The sequence below is a fragment of the Hirundo rustica genome, chromosome 3, assembly GCF_015227805.2.
Source record: "Hirundo rustica isolate bHirRus1 chromosome 3, bHirRus1.pri.v3, whole genome shotgun sequence".
NCBI lineage: Eukaryota > Metazoa > Chordata > Aves > Passeriformes > Hirundinidae > Hirundo > Hirundo rustica.
This window is the reverse complement of record NC_053452.1, coordinates 112,454,066-112,478,549: the sequence shown is the minus strand read 5'-3', so window position 1 is coordinate 112,478,549 and position 24,484 is coordinate 112,454,066. Positions and strand designations below refer to the sequence as shown.

Sequence of the window (24,484 nt, the reverse complement as noted above, 5' to 3'; positions counted from 1 at the left end):
TCCTTATGCACTGCACTGGATTTTTGGGGTTTCAAAGGTATTCTCAGTCTGCCAAGTCAGTGAAATTTAAAGGTTGAGGCATATTCAGTTTCAAATAAGACATGGGCTATTGTTGGGGGTTTTTTTGGCAGCTAGAAGTGTAATATTTTTTATTCCTGCAGTTTAAACAAAAATCAAAGCCTTTCCTAAATTATACTATGACGTTTCCTATTGGAACCAAAAAGGTTTCATAATTTTCTCCATGAACATATCCTGAATTTGGACAAAACAAAAATGTAACAAAACAAATTGAGTAAAAGGCTGTAATTTTACCAGCTGTGCATCTGCTAATTAAATGAATACAAGTTAAACTGGAGGTGATGTAGATGAACAGTAGTGAGTCAGACCTGTATGGTGTGGTGGTGCATCCTCCTGTTTAGGCCACACTGTCGTCTCAGAAAATCTCATTGGGGCTTGGCCGTGACAAGCTGGGCTGAGTTCCTCTTCAGCTTTATCCAAAACACTGTCTGTTCCCAGGATCTTGTGCTGGCTAAGGAGCCCTCTGGGTTTTAACCGCCTTTGGGAACTTACTTTTCTTGACTGAATAACCACGCAGGTGAAACAATGTTTTTAACTTTCAAAGAAAGTTACCAATGTGAATTGCTGCCGGGGGTGGAAAATTGCCATGAGGAAAGCCAAGCCTGTCGTGACTCTCTAAGCAGTGGTATTTGTGACCCTCTGAGCTCTCCAGGACTGCAGCGGGCAGAGACCAACACTTCCCACTGAGTGGAACCTCTCTGAGCCACACAACCCCCAGGCTGGAGACACTTGGGGGGCCCCAGCTGAATGACAATGACAGATCCTGAGCTGAGATCCCCACTCTCTGAAACTCAGCCCTCAACCTGTTGAGAGTGACATGAGTACTTGCCTGTGAAAATTTCCCAAATTCAGGTATGTACCTTATACACACTCCTTTAGTGTGTTTGTGTGAGTGTGAATAAGCAAATGTGGTATCAGCGTTGCTCTCTTGTAGAATCACAGAATAATTTTGCATTGACAGCTTAAAGATTATCTTGTTCCACCCGCTGCCATGGGCAGGGACACCTTCCACGGTCCTAGGCTGCTCCAAGCCCTGTCCAAACGGGCCTTGAATACTTCCAGGGACGGGACAGCCACAGCTGCTCTGGGAAACTTGCGCCAGGGCCTCGCCACCGTCACAGCCAAATCATTTATTCCACACATAAACGCACGCCGTTTTTCCCTGAAACGAACAAAATACCCTCTAAACGGAACATTGGGGAGATGCGATTACCTTCCGCTGTCCCTTTCTTCCCTCATTTGCGTCCCTTGGGGAAATGTGAAGAGTTTAATGAACGCCCCCGCCCCGTTCCTCCTTTCGGCGCCGGCCGGGTCTCTCGCCGTGCGCTCCTCCAGGCGACAGGTGGCGCTAGCGCCGAGGGCCGCCTCAGGACACGCGGGGGGCTGCGCATGCGCGGAGCGGCCGGACCCGCGTCCCTGGAGGAGCAGCGGCCTCAGTTCCCATTGGAAAAAGTCGCCGGTCCTGCTTCCCTGGGAACGCAGCCGGTCCCGCTTCCCGCTTTTCTGGCAGAGCAGCCGGCCTCGCTTACTTCCCCCTCGGCACCCGCCGCCGCTGAGGGCGACCGTGTGCCGTCTCGGCCGGCCCCGCTGACGCCAGCGGCGCTCCATTCCTCTCTCCATTCACTCGCTCCAGGGGTTCGGCCCCGCCTCCCTTCGCCGCCAAGATGCCGCGGATTATGATTAAAGGCGGCGTGTGGCGGAACACCGAGGTAGGACGCGGCGGTGTTTGAGCCCTTGTCCCCCCCTCAGGGCCCGGGGAGGTTGGGGAGGCCCTCAGTGCTGCGCAGGCGCGGGGGTGTCGTGGTGCGCCTGCGCGGGGGCTGAGGTTTTTGGGATATCCCGGGACAGGTTCGGGTCAGCTGGAGCCCCTGTGCCGGGACATCAGAGGGTCGGGGCGCCGCAGGAGCGCGCTGGAAGGGCAGCACAGCTGGGGAAGGCTCTGGAGCACAGATCTGATGAGGAGCGGCAGAGGGAGCTGGGGGGACTCAGCCTGGGGAGGCTCAGAGGGAACCTTCTGCACAGCTCCCTGACAGGAGGGGATAGCCAAGTGGGAGTCGGGCTCTGCTCCCAGGCAGCAAGCGACGGGACAAGAGGACGTGGCCTGGAACTGCACCAGGAGAGGTTTAGGTTGGACATTGGGAAGGATTTTTTCACGGGAAAGGGTGATTAAGTATTGGAATGGGTTGCCCAGGGAGTTGAGGGAGTCACCGTACCTGGAGGTGTTTAAGGAATGGCTAATGTGGCACCGCGTGCCATGGTCTCATTGACCTGGTGGTGATCGTAGGTTAAACTCAGTGATCTGAGAGGCCTTTTCCAAGCTAACTGATTCTGTGATTCCTTGGCTCTCTGTTGGGCTGCATGTGACTTGTACTGCAGGGACAGGGTTTTTATGCTCTAGGGGAATGAGGCAGCAGGAATCTCTTGCCTTGAAGGTATTTCCAAATGTGGAAATGGCAAAGGCAGAATCATAGGATTTTTTAGGATTGGAAAAGACCTAAGATCACCAACTGTCCAGCCATCAACCCAGCACCACCACCATGTTCACCATTTAACCTGTCCTTAAATGCCACAATCTACACGTTTTTTTAATCACTTCCAGGAATGGTGACTCCACTACTGCCCTGGGCAGCCTGTTTCAATGCTTTACAACCCTTTCCATGGGAAAAAAAAAATCCCAGTAACTAATCTAAACCCCTGATGCAACTTCAGTCTGTTTCTTGTCAGTGTGTGTGGGCTCTTCATCTGCAGCCCCAAGAAGTCTGTGCACAGAAATTGTTGTTCAAAAAAACAACCATCCGCTCCAATTTTGCTGTCACGAGCTTTCAGAACCGCAGGCAGTCTTGAAAAAGAAATCAATAACATGAGAAATCAAGGATGTCAGTTTTATTAGGTGTGTGTTTAAAGCAAAAGGATCTACCTGGCACTGTAAAATACAGAACTCTGTCACTGTATATGGTGAACACCAGGCACGTACGTGGTTCCAGGAAACAGTGAGGAAAAAGTAACAGAAGATAAAATGTGCTTTGTGTGCTTTTAAGCACACAAAGTGATGTGCCAGGAAGCAGCTAAATTTGAGGTCAGCAGAGGACAGGAAAACTCATGTTGTCTTCACCACATTCTTAGGGTCTTCCACACTTGATAAATTTTGGTGACTGTTTAAGAGAAAGAGCAGTGCATTAAATGGGACCCACAAGGACCATCAAGTCCAAGTCCTGCACAGAACAGGAATCCCACCCTGTGCCTGAGAGCATTGTCCAAATGCTGCTTGAACTCTGGCAGGCTTAGGGCTGTGGCCACTGCCATGAGGAGCCTGTTCCAGTGGCCAAATAGGTCCCTAGTTCACCAGGCTTTGTGTACCAGAGATAAAATAGGTGATTTTCTTTCTTTTTTTTCTTTTATTAACATTTTGATTTTACATACAGCATTAAAAACAGAAAGTGGAACTAGGTGATACCAGGTCATTCCATAAAATGACCGGTTACTTTCAAAAAAAGCCTTTTAATGTCACTGGTACAGCTCATGTGTGCCATAGAGCACTGAGTAAGTTGAAAAGAAACACACAAGGGAGGATTTATGACTTATTTCAGAAAAGGAGCTGATCATAAGCTCCCAGTTAAAACTGTTGTTCTCTGGGTGGTGTCAGTGGAGACAGTGTCAGACTCATTGAACACTCACTGGGTACAGGAGAGGGACATCTGTGCTTGACAGGGCTGCAAGAAAGCTTTAATGCATTTAAAATACCATTTTCTGTGAATAAACCGGAAATAATGAACCCGTGTATTGAGGAAGGGAGAGAGGGATTGATGGATGGATGGACAAAAAATTGATAGCACTTCTGGCTTTTGATCAAACTCAGTGCACAATTCATTGTCTGTGAACAACCTGGCTCCCAAGCTGAATCTATTACATTTTTATTCCAATTGTATTAAAATGTGAAAAATAGATTATTTCATGGTATTATTTAAAACCAGGCAGCCAGAGATTTCTGCCAATTCAACTTTTTTTTTCCAATTGTGTTGTCATTACCAGACAAACACTTCTTTACCTTTGCTGCTGTCCTTCAGGGAAGATATAGAGAGCCATTAAACACTGATGCATTAGAGAGCACTGAAAATAATAATTTGGAAAGTTCCATTGGACATATGAAGTTTGGAACAATAATCATGTGTCTTTTTCATTTAATCTGTATGTATTTCATTGGCCTTTGAAATACAAATCCTCATTTTTCTTGAGAATAAAATGGAACAGAAGTAGCAGTGTAATGCTGTTTCCTCTAGGCCAGCCCATGAAACTTACCATGTTCTCCTTTGCTTGAGCTCAGACTTTCTGTTTTCAGTCCATAAGGGTATTTATTTATGTTTTTTTTTTCAAGGATGAAATTCTGAAAGCAGCTGTTATGAAATATGGCAAAAACCAGTGGTCTCGAATTGCCTCGTTATTGCACAGGAAATCAGCAAAGCAGTGCAAAGCCAGATGGTAAGTGAGAGGTGCTGTGCCTGGGAATATGACCTTCATAATTAGTGGAAATTTAGGAAAAAATGTTACCACAGACTAATTTATGTCACAGAGCATCAACAGTTTTAACACTGTTGGATTTTATCATGGAAAGTTCAAATTCTTACTGTTTGAAAGTAGTTGAACAAAAGTAGTCAGATGTTCTGTTTGCCAGTGGCTGCAGCGTTAGCAAATGCAGGATCACTTTAAATTATAAACATTAGTTTTTCCCTTCATTTAAACATGTTTTAATCTGTGGATATTGCCATGTTTAAGATACTAATCTCTCTTACATATAATTTGCTAATTTCATGTAATGGGAGCGTGGCTTAAGAGTAAATGTTCAGAAATTGCACTGTGAAATTTAATATTTTATAAAAAATAGGAATTTTCAACTGATGCAGTATGAATGTATTTGAGACTCAGACTTAGTTTCTCAAATACTGAACCACACATATTTAATGGAATACTTCTTGTAGAGATAACAGGACTGGCACAGTTGAGGATTAGTAAGAGAATTGTTGAAGGCTCCAGACCAAACGATTCTACCATTTCTCTATCTTTGATAGTTGCAATTGTTACTTTTTTTTTTTTCAGGATTAATTCTGTGACTCTTTGACAGAATAGAGATGAGAAAAGGAAGAAGAGGCAGTATCTGTATGAAAAGTGCTGGATAAATAATACATTTTAAAGCTCAGATACATATGTCATGAAAACACTCTTGAAGACAAATCAATGGATAACTTGGATCTGTCATCCCTCATTTTTTCCCTTACTACAGGTACGAATGGCTGGACCCGAGCATCAAAAAGACAGAGTGGTCTCGGGAGGAGGAGGAGAAACTGTTGCACCTGGCCAAGCTGATGCCAACCCAGTGGAGAACCATTGCCCCCATCATTGGGAGAACTGCTGCACAGTGCTTGGAACACTATGAATTTCTGCTGTGAGTTTCTGCTTGCCTAGCGGAACATCTAGCCAGGAATACCCAAAAAAATCTGTGGAGTTGTAGCAATGTGTCGTTACCTTCTCCCAAGGTGGTAAATTAGGGTGGTTTCAAGTTGTCTGAGTCCTTTTGTAAGCAAATATTTAAAGATTGTTTTCAGTCACTTGTGTCTAGCTTGAAAGCTCCTGGAACCTGGAGAGCAGCTTGAATAGAGATAGGTGTATCTCTTCTTGCTCCTGGTCATTCTGGCTAAGGGACTGTCAAGATTTCTGCTTTTATATTAGGCTGTTTGGGCATTTTTGACTGGCTGATCAGCAGGAGTGGGTATGTGAGAAAGAAAAGAGACATAAAACATGTGTTGAAATGGCTGAATGCGCAGATACCATCTCTCTGCTGCAGAGTTTCTTTAGGCCACAAGAAGAGAAAGAACACGCTGCTTTCCCTTTTGAGTTTTCTTAATTCTGGTGCTATTGGTTGACTAGAAAAAACATATTAGAAAACTTGATTTTTTAATTTTGTCACACTGCTTGAATTCTTGTTTTTATTAAAGATTACCTGAGGAAACTTCTTTATTACTAGCTGTATCAGTATTGTATTTTATATAATATTTTATTGTTGTAATGTAATACTGTGTTGGTTTCTTTCTCTCATCTTGTTTAAGATTGTGGAACTGTACCACGCTTGTGAATTGTATAACAGATTTCATGTCTTGTACAGAGTACAAGGGTACTGCCTTATAATCAGTCTTTGGAGACATTTAAGAGATGGTTATTATGAGTCTGGGGGAAAGCAGAGAGCTGGTGGTGACACCTACAATGTGTTTCTAGGGACAAAGCTGCTCAGAGAGACAATGAGGAAGAAACTGCTGATGATCCTCGGAAACTGAAACCTGGAGAAATCGATCCAAATCCAGAAACCAAACCTGCCAGGCCAGATCCTATTGACATGGATGAAGGTGAGTTAGGAGTATGTTTACCATTTTAAACAGAAATCTGATCTGTTTGATTTTTCTGTTTACACTGCCAGTATGCCTTGGTTTTCTTCTTTTTTTCCGCCACTGCCTGGTCATTAATTTACTTACAAATTTTGTCTTATCTTTGTATCTGGCCAGTCAGTTATTTTTTTCCAGTTTTTTTTTCTTGGTGTGTTTTTTGCCTCCTTATCTGTCACCTTCATCTGTTACCATGACCGGCTGTTCTTTGCTTTGACAATTGCTCTGCTTCCTTGAATTCTGTATCTTCATCATTTTCCATTGGCTCATACTTCTCAGATGAATCCATGCTGAAGCACAGAAGGACTGCCTGACTTTTTTTTTTTTTTTTTTTTTTTTTTTTTTTTTTTTTTTTTCTTTGCAATGTTATGAACTGAAAAATGAGCATTGTAAAAATTCCATTAATGGACCATTCATGGTTTTGAGCAGCCACAAGTTCATAAAAACAGCGCTCTCAGCTCTGGAACTAAATATAACTAATAAGTTCTCAAGATAATACTCCCAAGTAAAGATGTAAATGAAGTTTTACTTGCATTAATGTGGTCACTTTGCCTCTTTATGTAAATATCTTGATTTGGTGTTGATACTTATTGATACTATTTTCAACATTAGGCTTTTTTTCTAAAAGTCTTCATTTCACCTGGCCAGTGATTCAGTAAATACATTGGGACAACTTGAAGACCAGTGGTGACAGAATGCCTGTGATTGATTAATTGATTCAGCTTTTAAAGATGGTTTTCTGATCTTAATGTTACCTTTTTCCTGACTTTCATCTTTTAAGTGCAGATTCACTGCTGTATTTATCTGTACTATTGTAGATGAGCTTGAAATGCTGTCTGAGGCTCGAGCACGTCTGGCAAATACACAGGGAAAGAAGGCCAAGAGGAAAGCCAGGGAGAAGCAGCTGGAAGAAGCTCGGTAAACTTAGACTTGGTTTCATACCCTGGGACTGCTTTTCTTTACTCTACACTTTAAATCATAGGGTTTTACTGTTTCTTTAGACGTCTTGCTGCTCTCCAGAAAAGACGAGAACTTCGCGCAGCTGGAATTGAGATCCAGAAGAAAAGAAAAAAGAAGAGAGGTGTGGATTACAATGCAGAAATTCCATTTGAAAAAAAGCCTGCCCCTGGTTTCTATGATACATCAGAAGAAAATTATCAGTCCCTGGATGCAGATTTCAGGAGACTGCGTCAGCAAGACCTGGACGGAGAATTAAGATCGTAAGTATGTGTTGTAGTAAGAGGGGAACAGCGTATTTGAAGAAAAAGCAACCCATGCATGTGTGTTAAGTCCGGGAAACATAATGGGGTGGGAAATGTATTTTCAGTGGGACAGATACAAGTGCAAGTGGCTCTGCCTTTTCAGTTTTCTGTGGTTTTATCTTTCTAAAAGGTCTAGTTCACCTGTTGTCTATAATCACCTTTTTTCTTTCCTCTAGTTTACCTTTTGTCTATCAGAATAAAGTTTCTCATGCATGTTCTTGCTCTTTAAGTCGAAATGTTAATTTTTTGAGGCTGTGTTTTGGGTTTTTTTTAGCAGTTCATTTGCTTGTGTATTTAGTGTCCTTTAAGTAATAATCTTATTAAGATTGCTTATAGGAGTAGATTTGTAGTATTACTTTTGGTGGAGTTGTTCTTAAGTTGATGTCCTTAAATGCTTAATTTCTCCTCATTCCCTCAAAAAATCCCCAAATGTGTAGATGAGAAGTTAAATGCCACTCTTGGTACATATTTAGTTGTACAGTTGCATTTCCCGCTATTTCTGCCAAAACTGCTTTTACTGAGAGAGTCCAGTGCCATGTACAATTTGGTTTATTAACTGATGTGGTGTTACTAACTGATTTTTCTGTGTAGCTCTTTGTTCAGAGGGTCAGGCAGGAGCTTCAGACTGAAGCTTATGATTTTGCTGACTGCCTCCATTGCTGTTTGAAAGAAATGCCATTTTTATTAAAGATTGAAGAGAAATTGGTTCCCACTTGGCACAAAAGAAAATGTTCATCTTCCCTTCCAGCTGCTGGAGAAAAAGGGACTGTTCACATTCCCTTATTTTTACTATCTAAATTCTTGGCCTGACGCTTTTTTATTGATCCAATGACCCTGTTGATTTATTCAGCCTAAAAGCTAAATCTTTTGGCTAATTCCATGATTTAAAACCATTACACTGCCCTGTAGTAGGTTCTGCTGCAAGATCTGCAGATCACATCTAATCATCCACAAGATGCTCCACTCTTTCTGTAATGTTTTATTTCAGCATATGTAGTGTTTGATAAGAGTACAGCCTCTTTGCTCTTGGCTTCTTTGCTTTGCTTTGTAGCTGCTCTGTGTGTTCTGAAATGATTCTGTTTTCCATAATAACAGTGAGAGGGAGGGAAGAGAGCGCAAAAAGGACAAGCAACACATGAAACGGAAAAAAGAGTCAGACTTGCCCTCAGCTATTCTGCAGACCAGTGGAGTGTCAGAATTTACCAAGAAAAGGAGTAAACTGGTGCTTCCAGCTCCTCAGGTGAGGTGTTTACTGCTCATAAACTTAAAAGGCCAATACCAAACAGTGCTTTCTGCTTGATTTGAATAGATCTCAAAGTTTATTGTGTCTTACTGTGCCTTGGGATTTTCTCTTTCAAAGATATCTGATACAGAACTTGAAGAAGTTGTAAAAGTCGGCCAGGCAAGTGAGATTGCACGTCAGACAGCTGAGGAATCTGGAATCACAAACTCAGCTTCCAGCACTCTTCTCTCTGAATATAATGTAACCAACAACAGCATAGCTCTAAGGACTCCCAAAACTCCAGCAGCCCAGGACAGGATCCTGCAGGTAGAGTATAAATGTACAGGTTGAGTTTTAAGTTTTGGAGCAGGAGTCAACTGAGTAGAAGGTGTAAGTGCAGGAGAAACACTCCTTAGATTATGTGCAGTATTGGGATTTGAAGCAATCCCAATCTTCAGGACACTGAAGGGCATAGAAGCAGACCTGCTTCTATTTGATCAATTGTCACTGCATTTCAAAACATTTTGATTCTTTTTCTTTTAGCCATATATTGTGTGAAGCTTTTAACCATTCTCCTGGTGTCTTGCATAATTTTCCCTTGTCTTGTGTGTCTCTCAGTGTTGAAGATATATGAGTTCATCTCCTTAAAACAGTGTATTTTATGTTGTCTACTTTTCATTTCCATTAACAAGTAGTAATTATCTGCAACAATGCAAGAATATTTTCATCGCACTTTATTTGCTTAAAACTTAGGTTAGCCAAAACCTGCCTTTGCAGCCTCTGATTGCCTAGATTTTTCTAAAACTGGTAATGTTGAGTAACGTTTTGTTGAGTATGTAGAAATGGATAAATTAAATCAGTGCAGCTAGTTTGTAGGACAAAACAAGGCCCCAAAAATCCCGCTCCAAAAAACCCTCTGAGCTGACAATGAGCTGTATTTCAGCAGTTCCATGATAGGAGAAAAGAGAAAGTTCTGGCTCTGCAGATCATGACCTAAGTCTGTGTAATGTTTGCAGGAATGGTCAGGCTCACCTTCAAATGGACTACTCTGATATTATAAATGTCACTGCATTTTGCATATACAGAGTTCTCTAGGTGGATTAGTGATCTTATGGGAATATATTTGCTATTTGGAGTAGTATAATTAGCTCATTTTCAGAGAGACTTAATTCTTCATTGTAATAAGGAAAAATAAAAAAGGAGGCTATTCATAAAAGCCCCATCTGAGTCATGGACCAAAAATCTGAATAGTGACCATCTCTTCCAGAGCATTTTCTTTTAAGTGCAGTTTGGATAAAGTTGATTGAATTCAGGTTTCAGAGTTCAAGTGTGCTCTTCCCTCTTAAATCAGGATTTTTAAGATTACTTGAGTGTTCAGTCAGTAACACTCCCTTGGAGATTTATGGAGTCTGGTAAGCTGAAGGAAGCTGAAACAATAAGTAACCCACTTATTTTTGCAACTCCAGTTTATAACATATTTTGCTGGAAATGAAGTTCAAATGGCTCTCAGTGGAACAGTAGGGTTTACAAATACCACTGTATGGGTGTTAAAGCTAAGATATTTTAAACATTTTCCACTAATAGATATTGAAATAACTCTTCAGCTGTACTTGCTGCTACTGAAACTCTTAAATGTGGCTGTGAATGTCTTAGTGAAGCACTGCTTGTGTTGTCTGTTACACAGGAGGCCCAGAATCTGATGGCTCTGACAAATGTGGATACTCCTCTGAAAGGAGGTCTTAATACTCCCTTGCATGAAAGTGACTTTTCAGGGGTAACACCACAGAAACAGGTTGTTCAGACTCCAAATACTGTGCTTTCCACACCTTTCAGGTAAACAGACTCCGTTTGTGGTGGGTGCCTGGGTGGGCATGTGTCTGTTTGGAGGTGGGTGAACAGAGCAGATTTTGATGTGTAAAATACTATCAGGATTAGAGCTTCAAAAGAAATTTTAACTTACTTCTATTTCAAGCTCTTGTTGTACAAATTTTTCCTTCTCTTTGTCTTTAAAAAGCTCAGCCATGTCCTCTTCAGCTGTGTTCATACAGTGTATGGCTGACTGGAGTTTTGATCCAAAATGTGGCTTTCTGTGGTCTGGAGCAGTATACATTATTCTGGAGTAATGTAGGAGTATAAATAGTAAGTTGGAGTGTCATTCTGAATGTGGATCCTGGCCTTTCCAAAGTACTACCTTGGAGTCAAAGATGTGGGAGGTCCCTTAGCCAAACCCACACTGAATTTTTGAAAAGCTGAAGTAAATATTTTATAAGCCATATATATCCAAAATAAAATATTTCTCATATTGCCAATCTAAATAGTACAGAATTGCTGGTTTAACTCTTAAAGTGAACAAATATATATCCCACAAATGCTAAATACCATACAGCTAAAACATGTTACAATTGGTACATTTTGTGTGTCAGGTTTTTCCACTTAGATTCTAAGTTTACTTGTATCATGTTAGTAGGAAAAGTGGAGAATGAAATAAAAAGGACCTTTATGGCAGCTTTTCCAAAGCAGCTTTATTTTGTTTAGAAGCTGTGTGCAAAAGCCCTGGTCTTTTAATTAAAAGAGCAGCTCCAGCAATGAGTGCTTTTTTTGAAGATCCATTGGTGTCAGTGTGGTGCAAAATGAATGTAGAATTTGACCTGGAGTGATCTGGCTGTTGATTTGGATTATTTTATATTTTAAAAAGTAGAGGTGCTCTAATTTTGTTGTTGGAGTTATTTTTGTGGTGTTTTTTAGCTTCTGAAGTTCAGATTTGCACATGTAAATATGCCACCTATGGCTTGCTTGCAGAAATGCTCTGTAAGTGGGAAAACCCAAGTCCTTGAGCAGAGGGAAGAATTAATGAATCAGTGAAGTTGCCCCTTGTTCAGGTAGTAGGTCATTAGGATAGTGAACAATATTCCTTCCCAATCTAGAGGAGTAACAGTTGGGGCCAACAAAATCTAAAACATAATCCATGTTGCCTAACCATAGATGCTTAGAGGTAATTATTATAATGTAATTACTTCTTCAATAATCATTGAAAGCAAAAAGACATTTTCAGGATGATCCATTCAATTGCAGCATGGGACAGCTGTTGGGCCAGGTGATTTTGGAGTGAATGATTTGCCCAGATGGTGGGGAAATCACAGCTTGCAATTCAGGCCTGATTACTGTATCCCAGAATAATGCCTGGTGACTGGATAAGCCCTTCTCTCAAAAGCAACAGTGGGAGTTTGTGTTTGGTGGAGTTCCTGGAGCTTCTGTTAAAATGATGATGTGCCTAGATTTCAGCTTGACAGGGCATTGGTAACGCACTGACAGGCTTAAACAATTTATTTTTAGTATTCTTGTAATAGCACTTTACAATTTCATTGCCTCCTGAGGAAAAAAACTCCAGATTGAATGTATAGACTGTGTTTTTGTAGCTTATCCCAACATTCAGACTTGTGTAAGTAGAGCTCTTTAGTAAAAAACTAAAATCTAACTGTACTTCACTAGAACACCCTCTCAGGGGTCAGAGAGCTTAACTCCTCGAGGAGGACTGACTCCCAAACCTGCACTTGGCACAACCCCTGGGAGAACTCCCCTGCGGGATAAACTGAACATCAACCCAGAAGAGGGAATGGCAGATTACAGTGACCCATCCTATGCAAAACAAATGGTAAGTAGCAGTTAAGAAGTGAAAATCAGTGTTCTATTAATTTTCAGGTTTTTAGTTCTCATCTGCTGAAAAGAATTTTATTTTATAATAAATAAATGTTGTTTCTTCCACCTGTCTATGGGTCTGTCCTCATCACATAATAAAATACAATCTTTATTTAGAAGAAAGAAATCTTGCTGCTTAGAATGATTTTCAGTGTGCTCAGTAAACACACTCTTAAAACTGTCAGAGAAGACATAGTTAAGTTTCCATCCAATTTCTATGTTTGAAGCTGAGCAGGAAATGCATCTTGAGCAAAGATTCATTTTTCCTGCAATCCTACACAATCCTCAAATTCCTCGTCATTTTGGCTTCCCGATTTACCTGCAGGACCTTTTCATCAGTCTGTCGCGTTGACAACACTGAGCTAAAGGAGTTGAATTTTTGCCATTAGGAGCACTGGGGTTTGAGATGTTCAGAAATCTGAGTCCCATCCAGACTCTTTCATCACCTTTGGCAACAGATGTTTCCATTTTTGGAGATTCAGCCAGATGGACCCTGCCAATTAGACATGGTATAAAAGGGCATATACCTAATAGGGAGCACCTTGGAAACTCCTTTTATGTGGCTGATTCTGCAGCCTCGACTGTGGCTTTGAATATCTCCCACCTGAGCTATCGACAGTTTTCTTTTTGGCCTAGCTAAGATATCCACTCCACGTGTTTGGCACGTTCTCACAGCAGTAACTCTTCAAGTTCAAAATTCCAGAGCTCCTCTTAACTTGAAGGAGAAGGTTTATTTGATATAGTTTGGTTCTTTGGTTCTGTCTTAGCCTTTTTGTAGTAAAAAGACTTTTTACTGCTAGAAGGGAAACTGAGACTTCAAATTCCTGGTGGACTCCACTGCTTTCCAGATCTGGTGCTTTTTGGCTTCGCAGCAGACTGAGGTGGCCAGGAAATAATTAATGTGTTGTTTCTGTCTGTTAATGCAGATGAGTGGAGTCTGACTGTATTGCACTCAGGGTGTAACACTGCATTCATTCAATCCAGAAGCATCACATCTCACTGCTCTTCCCGCAGGAGAAGGAGTCTCGGGAGCACCTGCGCATGGGGCTCATGGCCCTCCCTGCTCCAAAGAACGACTTTGAGATTGTTCTGCCTGAAAATGCAGAAAAGGAACTTGAAGAAAATGAGGTAGATGAAACCTTTGTAGAAGATGCTGCTGATATAGAAGCCCGCAAGCAGGTCAGTGTGTGAGATGGGGATGGTGCCTTTTGTTTAAAATAAAACGTGTTCCTTGTATGGTTGCCATCGTTTTAGCTGTTCAGTGGAAGAGATACAGTCTCTTTTACAGGATAGCAAAGTAAATTGCACCTGTTTTCTTGGCTGCTATAAGAGTATACATACACAGAGGCCAAATTAGTTTTCTCTCTAAATCATTTTCTTAATTTCTGAATGTTATGTATCACATCATTTTCTGTCATGAAGCCCCTAAGAGCACCTGTGTCCCCCAGAGGATAAAATTTTAATTAAAAGCTTTATTCTACAGTGGCACAAGCTTGATTTTAAGCACATAAGAACTGTGCTTTTTTCAGTTTGAGGTTATTCTCTCAGGGTTAAAAGTTGCTGTTTGTGAAAGATGAGGCAGGTATATACAAACTCAGGCAGGCTGGTAGCACACAGACAACAAGGTGTGAATGGGTCCCTGTTTTGTTTCAGTGTAGACTCGAGGAAGGCTGGATAAAGTACAAGCCTAAATTCTGCCACTTAAATGGCTGTAGTGGCCAATAACCAGAGACACTTTAAATCTTTGTAAAAACAGTTCCTTTCCTATTTATTACTTAGCCTAAATTTTGGGTTGCAAATCTCTTTCTGTTATATACCTTATATAAATATAATTTTTTTTTGTAAAACTAAATGGGATTTTTGAGTCTAGAGAAGTTTTTGACAATAGGTTTCTTTTTTTGACAAGTGAACAAAACATTTTAAAAAATCCAATGCTTTGATATCTTTACATGGGATAAGCATTTCCCAGAATTTGATTCCTAGTGTGTCCTATTTAGGGAAGAACATGTTTTACACATGTGTATTTATGTCTTATGCATATATACCCTGTTACCCTGGTTTTTCTGAGCCTTTTGATTTTCTTATATGGAGTCAGATCTTTTTAGTTATTGTACAATATTAAGAGCAGTTTTCTGTCTTTCCCACAGATGTAACATAAACAAATCCTTTGTTTTTTGTTCTCTGTCCTTTGTTTGCATATTTCTAACCTGAAAACAATTGTAACTGACAATTGGTCTGGCCACTGAGGCTGAGGGGTGGAAACCCCAAAAAGCCAATCTTCTGCTAGACCCACAAATGTATAAAAAATAAGAAATAAACAAAAGGGCTTCTTCTTCTCTCAGCTCTCTCAGCTAGGAGCTGGATCGGAAGAACCTCTGCGAAAATCTCTTGTCTGTGTGTGATTGCTTTGTGTGTCTCGTTGACATCACCCTAATGAAAAGTCTGAATAAATACAAGTAATGTAAATGTTTAGAATAAAGTCTCCAAGTTGTACCGTCATACAAGAGAGGAGCACCCTGCCTTTAAATGAAGATGTGATATGCTGGGATTAGAACATGGAAGATGTTGGTCATTGTTCCTGAAGTTCCTGACAACACTGGTTTTCCATGTTGTTTATTGCTTGAAAGTGTATTGTAAAGAGAACTCTCATGCTTTTCCACTTTCACAAGTATTGTTTTAGTGAATATGTACTTTAGATCATTGAAGAAGACAAGAGTCATGGCTGCCAATTTAAGAGTCTTTCCTTTCCTGGTGGATTTAATATATGAAGAAGTCGAGCAGTTGTCACATGTGGAGAAATTTGTAAGGAATGAAATCTTGCTGGAGCTGAGATTGAAGGAAAACTTGATGTCTGGAAATGACTTTTGAAGATCTCTTTTCTCTTGGAGTTAGTCTGCTGTGCTCTTCCCATTCACTTTAGAGGCAGTAAATTATGTTGTCATCACATTATTTAGCTCTGACTTAGTAACATGAAGTCTGTATACTGGAAGGAATCTTAACTGCAATAATCAATTAGTTTTTATATCACATACCTTCCTAGGCAGCATCTGATTGTTGTACAGTGGCTGGAGTAACACTTGGCTTGTTTGTTTAGGCTCTCCGAGAAGCAGAGCGTGCCAAGGAACTGAAGAGAATGCACAAAGCTGTGCAGAAGAATCTACCACGGCCCTCAGAAGTAAGTGGGAACAAAATTCACTGTTAAAGAACAAAAATTAAAAATAAAGGCTTTAACCATTACAGAAGGAAGTACAGTCGAAGGAGATGATGAGAGAGTGAAATCTTTGACTATGCTGATTTACAGGAAACTACCCCAGCAGAGTTGTCATGAGGTATTCCATCTGCAGAGATATTGAGATTGCTGCGTGTCCCACCACAGGGGATTTTGGCACCTATTCTGGGGTTTAGCTGATAGATAAAATTTGTACTTGAGTGGAGATATATGAATTTAATGTTATATTTGGTGTATATGATACTTACAAACTTTTTTTAATTCCTGGACAGGTTAATGAAACAATACTGAGACCCTTAAATGTGGAACCACCTCTAACAGACTTGCAGAAAAGTGAAGAACTCATAAAGAAAGAGATGATTACCATGCTTCATTTTGATCTTTTACACCATCCATTTGGAGAGCAGTTTACTGGTAAGAAAGGGAAAGGCCCAGGATTTGGAAGCAACAATGCAGAGCACATGGCTTACTTGGAACAAAATCCCTATGAGAAGTTCTCCAAAGAGGATCTCAAGAAGGTGAGAATTGTGTGGCCTAAGGGGACCTAAAGTCTTCTTTGGGCATAGTTCTGTAGTATTAGGGAAAAAAGCCTGCACAGAATTCAGCTGGGAGGTCTTCCGGGAGTTGTATGAAGGGCTGTAATCACAGAGTTGTTGAGGTAGGAAAAGACCTCTTAAGATAATCAGGTTTGGTCATTAACCCAGGACTGCCAAACACTAAGTAAGGATAAGTTAATAAGTAAGGATGATTTAAGGGCACATTTTCCTTTCCGTGAGCTGATGTTAATCTTTCAGCAAAATGATGAGGATGCTGTATTTGCCCATAGACATTGTCACTAAGATACCAATTTGAATGTGTTGTGGTTGCTTATCATTTTAAATAAGGGTAAGAGCAATAATAACCCAGCAGTTAGCAAATTCTACTTTGCTGTTTCTGTGAATTGCTGTTAAATCATTGAGGCATTAACCAGGTGTGATACCCACCTTCTGAATTTAATTAATCCAGAATTACAAAGCATTTTCTGAAAGCAGTGCAGACTGAATAGAACAGTGGTACAAGCTTGTACCTTGGAGCAGCAAATCAAGTTGTTTAATTATGCTTGTCAAGCTGATCCAGGCAAGCTGTGCTGGTGCAGAGCCTGCTGGGCTGTGGCAGCTGATCTTACAGCCATACCTGGTCCACAAGTGCTGAACAGGCAGATTGGGCTGTGGCTGGCTGCAGTGAGTGGGCAGCCTGGGCACCATGTCCTGTTTTGCATTGTAATCCCAAGTTAAACAGAAGCTCCGGACCAGGGCTCCAGTTCAGGGTGTTCATTTATTTAAGCAGCTGCAGATGTTGCCTTTTGCTGCCGAGTGACAGATAGGCAATTCTGTGGTTCAGCTCTTTCAAAGAGTTCACCTGTGAAGCTGTGCCAGTAACCTTTGACCAAATGCCTACAGGAGTAAAAATGAGTGAAAAGAACAAAAATCACGTGCCACCAAGTTGTCTATCTCTCTAGACTTGTCCTCTAACAATACCTGTTGTATCTCTACACCTAAATTCCCTGTTCCTTGAAGATGACTGTAAAGATACGCAAGCAGATTTTAAATCTATGTCGTTGACCATATCTGTCCAATAGATGTAGAGCCTAAAAGGAGAAACAGTGAACAGTATGTACTTCCAACTTGCTGTTAAATGAAAAATTATACTTCAAGATCTCTTATGAGGAGACATTAAAGATGGAAAATACAGTTAGATCATGAATTTCATTGCCCTGCCAGTGTCAGATTGTTCCCTTAGGAATGTTCTCCAAGTGCTTTCTCTGGTTGTTTTGAAGTGCAGCAAAAAACAGGTTTGCTATCACTTCCCTTAGAGACTATTACATGGTCCAGCAGTTTTTGTCTGGAAACTTTTCTTCAAAGTCCCTGGAAGTTTTGTCTCCTAACTGATGGGCAGAAGCTTCTTTGCATCCCTGCTCCTGCTTGCTCTCTAACATTCAGCACAGTATTCCCTCTTTGTCTGAAATCCAGTTCAAACCAGAAAATTTTCCTATCTCTGTGATCTCATCTGGGGCTTGTTTATTTTGCTTTATTTCATTTGTTTTTAGAACATCTTTGTGCTATAACCCTTTTATAAAATACTCCTTTCTTTTCCTGATATGCCATTCTCTTTTGGAAGGATTAGCAGTGGTGCTGGGCACGGTGTGCTTGAGCTCCTGGGGCTGGGAAACACTTCTGGTGCCACGAGTAAATACTCTCAAGTAGTTCCTCGCTGTGTACTAATCTTGGCTAATTGAAATTTATAACATTTAGCTTTGTCAGGTGTGGTTGCATTCTTCCTGTTTTATCTTTCTGGACCATCAAGAGCAAGTAATTAATTTTCCTTTCCCCAGTATCTGTGCAATCATCTAATTTAGTGATACCTGAATGTTTACCTGGTCAGTCTGCAGTTACAAAACTTCTTGCAGTAAGATACCTACCGTTGATAGAGAAATTTGTGCTGCACCTGTAAATGCTGTTAGAAGAGTGGACATGGACATGTTCTTACAACCAATGAGGTCTATATTGGCAAAGAATTTTTAGTTATTAATAAAATCAGAAGGACCCGGGTGCCTGTGCAGTTTTGCTGACCAGGCTCTTTGTCAGAAATATTAAGAGTTGTGAGACCAACAAGAATCTTTTCAGCTTGTCATAAACTTTGTAAACTAAACTGGAAGCAGCAGAGTGCTCACATCTGCAGCCACAGAATGTGTTAGTTACAGTCGGAGTTGTATTTCCTGCAGCGGAGCTTGCGCAGCTCACCCAGGAATGTTTAGACTTGACTTTCCAGGTTGTGTGGAAAAGGGCAAGCGAAAGGAAATGAAAAGTGATTTTTGTTTCATAGGACAGCTGCTTCTGTCTGTACAGTACTCCCTCCCCTCAAGGTCCCTGCTTTTATCTCTGTTCTTGTGCAGCAAGATGAAGTATCTCGCTGTGCCACAACTTTCATTAGCCACGCCAGAGTGATGTCAGGTTTAGCCAAATTATATAAAATGAGGGATAGTTGTGCTGTGAGGAGCCTTCTAGCCTGGGTTTCATTTGTAATCCACAGCATCTGTGTTCGATTTCATAGTTAGCTTAACCTGATGGTGTGCTTTGAGTGTGAAAAGAAAAGCTGCCCCCATGAATTGCACAGTGAAGGTTTGAAAAGAAGAGGAATTTTCTTGTATCCTGTGTATCGTAACTGCAATTTCTCTGATCCTTTCCAACAGGCACAGGATCTCCTGGCACAAGAGATGGAGGTGGTAAAGCAAGGAATGGGGCACGGAGAGCTGTCAAGTGAAGCTTATAACCAGGTGTGGGAAGAATGTTACAGCCAAGTGTTGTACCTGCCTGGACAGAGCCGCTACACAAGGGCTAACTTGGCCAGCAAAAAAGACAGGATAGAGTCACTTGAAAAGAGGCTGGAGGTCAGTGTCACTTTTTTCTGCCTCCTTTTTTTTTCTGGGTTGTTTTTTTGGTTTTTGTTTGGTTTTTGGGTTTTGTTTTGGTTTTTTTTTTCCCTAGGGAGTTCATAGATGTTCTTGAGGTGCTTAAATCACTTTCTCTCATCTTCCTTTTTAAATATCCCCACACAGAGTATTCCCACACAAAGTTTCTCTCTGCACTATTAGCTGTTAACACATTCTCTACTGGAGTGTGGGCCTGATACTTCTGGGTCTGAGAGATTTTAGCCTGCTAGCAGCTGTTAACTTTTTCCCAAGGGAAAATTTCTCAGTCCCAGAAATACCAGGCCCACACTAGAGAGAAGGTCAGGTTCTGCTGTCTCTTAATTACATGTGGGTTTGTTAATGTTTTCTTACTCTCTGCTGTGAGTGGATCAGATCTTTCTCAGTTTGCACTTGATTGTGGCCAGTATGAGGAGAAACCTCAGAGAAAGATGCTTAAAAAACCATCTCTGTCCCAAAGTTCCTCTCAAGTTCTTTTTCTAGCATAACATTTGGTTTCTTACATACATGAAGATGAGATAGTCCTGAATTCTTGCCAGGCTGGCATCTTCTTCCAGTTCCACAGATTCCCTCCAAAAAAGAGAACAATGGATGTTTGTGATCCCATTTCACTTTCTTTATCAGACCCTTTGACACTGATTTCCCTTGCTCAGTCCACTCTCTAGATTTTCACCCAAACATGCCGTACCAAAAAAAACCTCCCAAAAATAGACAACATTCATGGTAACAGGTAAGCTGGTCTGAAACAGTTTCTTCGCACAGAACATGTTTGCTCTGTCTTGCAGTAAGTCATTAAATGTTTTCTAAAATACTTTTCTAGCCTAAAAGTCTCTCTAAATTATTCAGGCATCAGATTATTTTTTTCCCATGGTAAAAGGAAACTTTGCAAAAAATGTTTTTCTGTATTTAACATCAACATAGCTACTGTTGCTTGAAGTAAACCTCCCCAGACAGCTGCTCTCCCAGAAATAACGAGAGGCCAGAAAGGCTGAATTTTCACTCGATTCATACACATGAAATACAACGTAAATCTGTCAGTCAGGAGCATTGTCCATGTACAGATCCCGCAGTTGTCAGCCCCGCTCCGGGCCAGGAGCAGTTCACCTGCGCGTAACCGGGTAGTAGGGGTTTAGTCTGAATTCCAGGACCCCTGTCGTGCTGCAACTCACCCAGCAGAGAGCACCATTGCCCTGCCCAGCGCTGCCTGACAGGCTCTGCTTTGCTCTGCTTTCCCAAACCCGTCTGGGAGCTCAGCCACAGCCTGGCCCGGCATGGCAGCGGGGCTGAGCGGGCAGAGCGCCAGCAGTCGGAGGGCTGCACCTAATTTGTGTACAAATGCTTTTGAAATTTAAATATCTTAGCTCCAAAACGACATTAGAAAGGCATTATTAAAGTTGCAAAGTCAAACAGTCCAAGTTAGGGAATGCACGAACAGCCTTAATTTGCCTATGCACATGCTTTTTGAGACAGTCTTTAATTTCATGATTGCAGCCTAGTTTTTCCACAGACTCATTTACTGCACAGGGTAGATGGTACTTGCTTAATGAGTAGCTCTTGAATATTTTGTTTTCTCTTAATTGTTTAGTGTGTGGCCCTGTGCCTTTATCCTGTGCACTGTTTCTGCAGTCTGAACTGGTTACTTCTGTGTGGGCTTTCTTGTGCTGTTGATTTCTGTCCTTCTCTTCCCAATATTTGAATGAGTAGTTGGTGGTGGAATGCTTATTAAGGATACTGAAGCAAAGTAAGGTCAAGTTTATCATTTATCAAACTCGTGTATGTTTGTTCTAAATGGTCTTTGCTCTGCAGTCACAAGACAGTCACCCAGGAAGCAAAATACAAATCAGAGGTCTTGCCAAAAAAAAAAAAAAAAAAAAAGTTTTATTTGCTGCCAGGGTTGCATGGGACTCTGTGAAAGACACTTGCCAGAATCCTATTAGCTGTGTCCCATCCAGAGTATTGTGTCCAGTTCTTGTCCTTAGGACAAGAGAGACATGGAGCTCCTGGAGTGTGTCCAGTGCTGCATGGCAAAGATGATGAAGGGACTGGAGCATCTCCCTGCCCAGGAAAGGCTGAGGGAGCCGGGGCTGTTCAGCCCTGAGTGGAGCTCCAGCTGAGAGAGGCCCTCGGCGCTGTGTGTCCCTGTGTGCAGGGAGGGCTCCATGGGGCCCAGGCTCTGCTCCATGGGGCTCAGCAAAGGCACCAGAGGAACGGGCAGGGACTGATCTCAGCAAGTACCACCTGGACATGAGGCAGAACTTCCCTGTGCAGTGACCAAGCAGATTGCCCAGAGAGGGGATAGAGTCTCTCTCACTGGGGATAATCCAGAACTGTCTGGACACAATCCTGTACTCTGTGCTCTGGGGTGACCCTGCTTGAGCAGGGAGGTGGGACCAGATGAGCCACTGTTTTCCCTTCCAGCCTGACCCATTCTGTGTCTGTTACCAGTCATTGCATCATGAGACTCTGGTTAATGTTGCTACATCCCCTGGGAGCTCAGAGTGCTGCTGGATGACACTGATGGCTTGGTGCAGTTCCACACCAATCCTGCTCTCCCATGTTCCTGTGTTCCAAAATCCCAGCCCCAGTCCAGGCAGGCACTGGGACCTGCAGGTGCAGTGAGCACTGTGCTGCCTCTCACGGCTCACTGTTGTTGAGTGCAGGTGCACTCTGTGCAAAGTTAAATTTGACCTGAAGATCTCTCCCAAGTGTGTGCAAAATGCATTTTAGTGCAGCTCTGTGGTCTGACCCTAGAAGACCCTTCCTAAAAGGAAGATATACATATACAGGTTTTTTAAGCATAGGTCACCTGCTGAATCATTTTTTAAACAATAAATAAAAAGCATAGCAGTTTAATGAACAAACGAATATGCAGTAAAAAAGCACAGATTTTTTTTTTCCTAGCCCATTCTCAGCAATAACAAAACCTACCTTCATTGTAATGTTTTTCCAAGGAAAATTGTCTGAACGCAATATCAGTTGAAATAGATATTTTAATGGTACGTATCAGACAGGCTTAATGAAAAGCAGGGACATTAGCTCAGCTTTCAGTACCCCAAGACACTTGCTTGTACTCTTAGCTTTCTTTGAGAGAAGAATAGAAACTGTGAAACAGAGTTTGCCAGCAACAGCAAGTGATGTTGGTCAGTTTTGGGGGCTGCTTCTTCCCCTTTATAGTGCACTAAGACTGTTAGGGAAAACAACCTGAGAGTGTGGTGATATTTGGCACAGCTGCCCAAAGGGAAGTCACTGTCTAGCACTTCCATGTGGGACTGCTGACACCGTGCAAATTCTGTGCAAAAAACCCAAGCTGTTTCTGTGTCTGTCTTTGTCTCTCTGAGGTTCCTGGCTGGACTGATGGTGTGGACATGCACTCATCTTCCTCTAATTGTCCCGTTCTCACTGCCTGAGTGGTTTAGTTGTGGCAGCCATGTTGACATGACATTTATCTTTCTCAAATGGATGCTGATATCACAAACAGATCTGTGCTGTTATTGATGAACTCGAGGAGGCAAAGTGGAGCTGTTGTGGAGAGCTTCTGTTTGGCTGGGTATCCTGTCCAGGCATCATCAGTAATGCACAGCTCATCAGTAGTTCTGATGTTGGAGTGTACTGCTGTGTATTAGTAGTATTTTTCATTGTTTCGTTTTGAGGGTTTTGGAATCCTGGACTGTGTTACTTAATGTGGGTTAAGAGTGTTAGAGGATTAGTATGTGAACTTTTTTGCATTACAGATGGGGAGTTTCAGGTCTATTCAAGTGAATCCCTGTGACCTCAGTATGTGTCTCTGGACACCTTAGATTTGTGGAATTTTTTGATCTTTCCAGGAGCTTCTAAAAATGGAGAATATTTTTCCAAGGCTAGGCTACACTGCAGAGCAAGTGATTTCAGAAATTGAAGTTTTCTGATGCTTGCAGTTGTGTTGAGTGACTACTTCAGTTCTCTGAAATACCATTTGCTCCCTTTTCTTCCAAAAAATACATTTACAAAGCATTCCTACTAACATATGTTAAACTGGGAACATTATAAGATGAAATGAGATAGTAAAGGCGTCTGTTTAACAACGTAGTTGCTTCTCTTTGTAGTTCACAATATAGAAACTTCCTGTTATCTTTACTTTTCCTTTGAAGACAGTTAATAAAGTTGGCTTGCAGAATACAAATACTTTTATTAAAATTGTGGTAGTTAACATTATCATTTCAATTGATTACTAAATTACAAATGCTATTGGAAGCCTACAGGGGAAAAGTTCAAGGTACACCGTATATGTAAAATTTAGTAAATTATCTATTCTTTGCAGTATCCAAGATACATCAAGGTGATGATTTACTGAAGTGCTCATGTTTGCTTTTAATTGCAGCCCAAGTCCTCTGAATTAATTCAGATTAAAAACAACTGGCTTAGCTGGCGTTTTATAGGTTACATGATAACTGCTGCAGGGTGTATCTGTTTATTGGAGATTGTCTTTTAATTTCTCTCTAGTTTATGTGCTAAAGGTTGCAGTTTCTTTTGCATTTTCAGGTGTGCTGGTACTTAGAAAGCACCTGGAGAAAATAAGAGATTTTATAGGACCAGGAACAGAGAAATTACTCAGGAAGCTAAAATATGGTGAAAATCCTGAGTAGCATTGCTTTTATGGTCACGTTTTATTTTGTGCTAATGTCTTGCATTTGTGGAGTACACTTCTTCTGATAAGGTCTGTTGGGAATGGAGTTGGCACCAGAGGATCCCAGCAGAGAGGTATCAGGGCTCTTCACTGTCAGATTGTTCAGAATCTGGTAACTTAGCATGCTTGGAAATAAAGTTCAGCATTGACAAAGCTCTCACTGCAAAGGCCTTTGCACACCCTCACTGTCCAGAACTGACTGCTATAGGATCACCATGGGGCTTCTGCTGTATTGGGAGGGAGCCCGGCTCTTTGCCAGCTCCTTTATGGCCTGAGCTTTCACAACTTCATAAGCCTCTGGAAGAGGCCAGTGCAGGCACTCTGGGTGTGCAGGGATAGTGTTTGGAGGTAATTACACTGTGCTGGCTGCCCTGTGACCTCATCAGACTCAGCAATAACCCATGTTTGCTTGTGGTTAATCAAAGATCTTGGCCTCTGGT

General features: G+C 41.5%; 1 protein-coding gene across 1 annotated transcript in view; it reads left to right on the top strand.

Annotated features, from left to right (window-relative positions):
- The first annotated feature begins 1,451 nt into the window (after positions 1 to 1,451).
- Positions 1,452 to 24,484, top strand: part of CDC5L (cell division cycle 5 like) — a 36,316-nt gene continuing 13,283 nt past the window's right edge. Inside the window, exons 1-14 of the mRNA XM_040059007.2 lie at positions 1,452 to 1,787; positions 4,451 to 4,554; positions 5,354 to 5,515; positions 6,343 to 6,470; positions 7,325 to 7,424; positions 7,508 to 7,726; positions 8,864 to 9,008; positions 9,129 to 9,317; positions 10,675 to 10,823; positions 12,480 to 12,642; positions 13,701 to 13,865; positions 15,781 to 15,861; positions 16,188 to 16,433; positions 19,145 to 19,342. Of these exons, the coding sequence (XP_039914941.1) occupies positions 1,743 to 1,787; positions 4,451 to 4,554; positions 5,354 to 5,515; positions 6,343 to 6,470; positions 7,325 to 7,424; positions 7,508 to 7,726; positions 8,864 to 9,008; positions 9,129 to 9,317; positions 10,675 to 10,823; positions 12,480 to 12,642; positions 13,701 to 13,865; positions 15,781 to 15,861; positions 16,188 to 16,433; positions 19,145 to 19,342 (2,094 nt within the window). The 5' untranslated portion in view covers positions 1,452 to 1,742. The remainder of the gene's footprint in view (positions 1,788 to 4,450; positions 4,555 to 5,353; positions 5,516 to 6,342; positions 6,471 to 7,324; positions 7,425 to 7,507; positions 7,727 to 8,863; positions 9,009 to 9,128; positions 9,318 to 10,674; positions 10,824 to 12,479; positions 12,643 to 13,700; positions 13,866 to 15,780; positions 15,862 to 16,187; positions 16,434 to 19,144; positions 19,343 to 24,484) is intronic.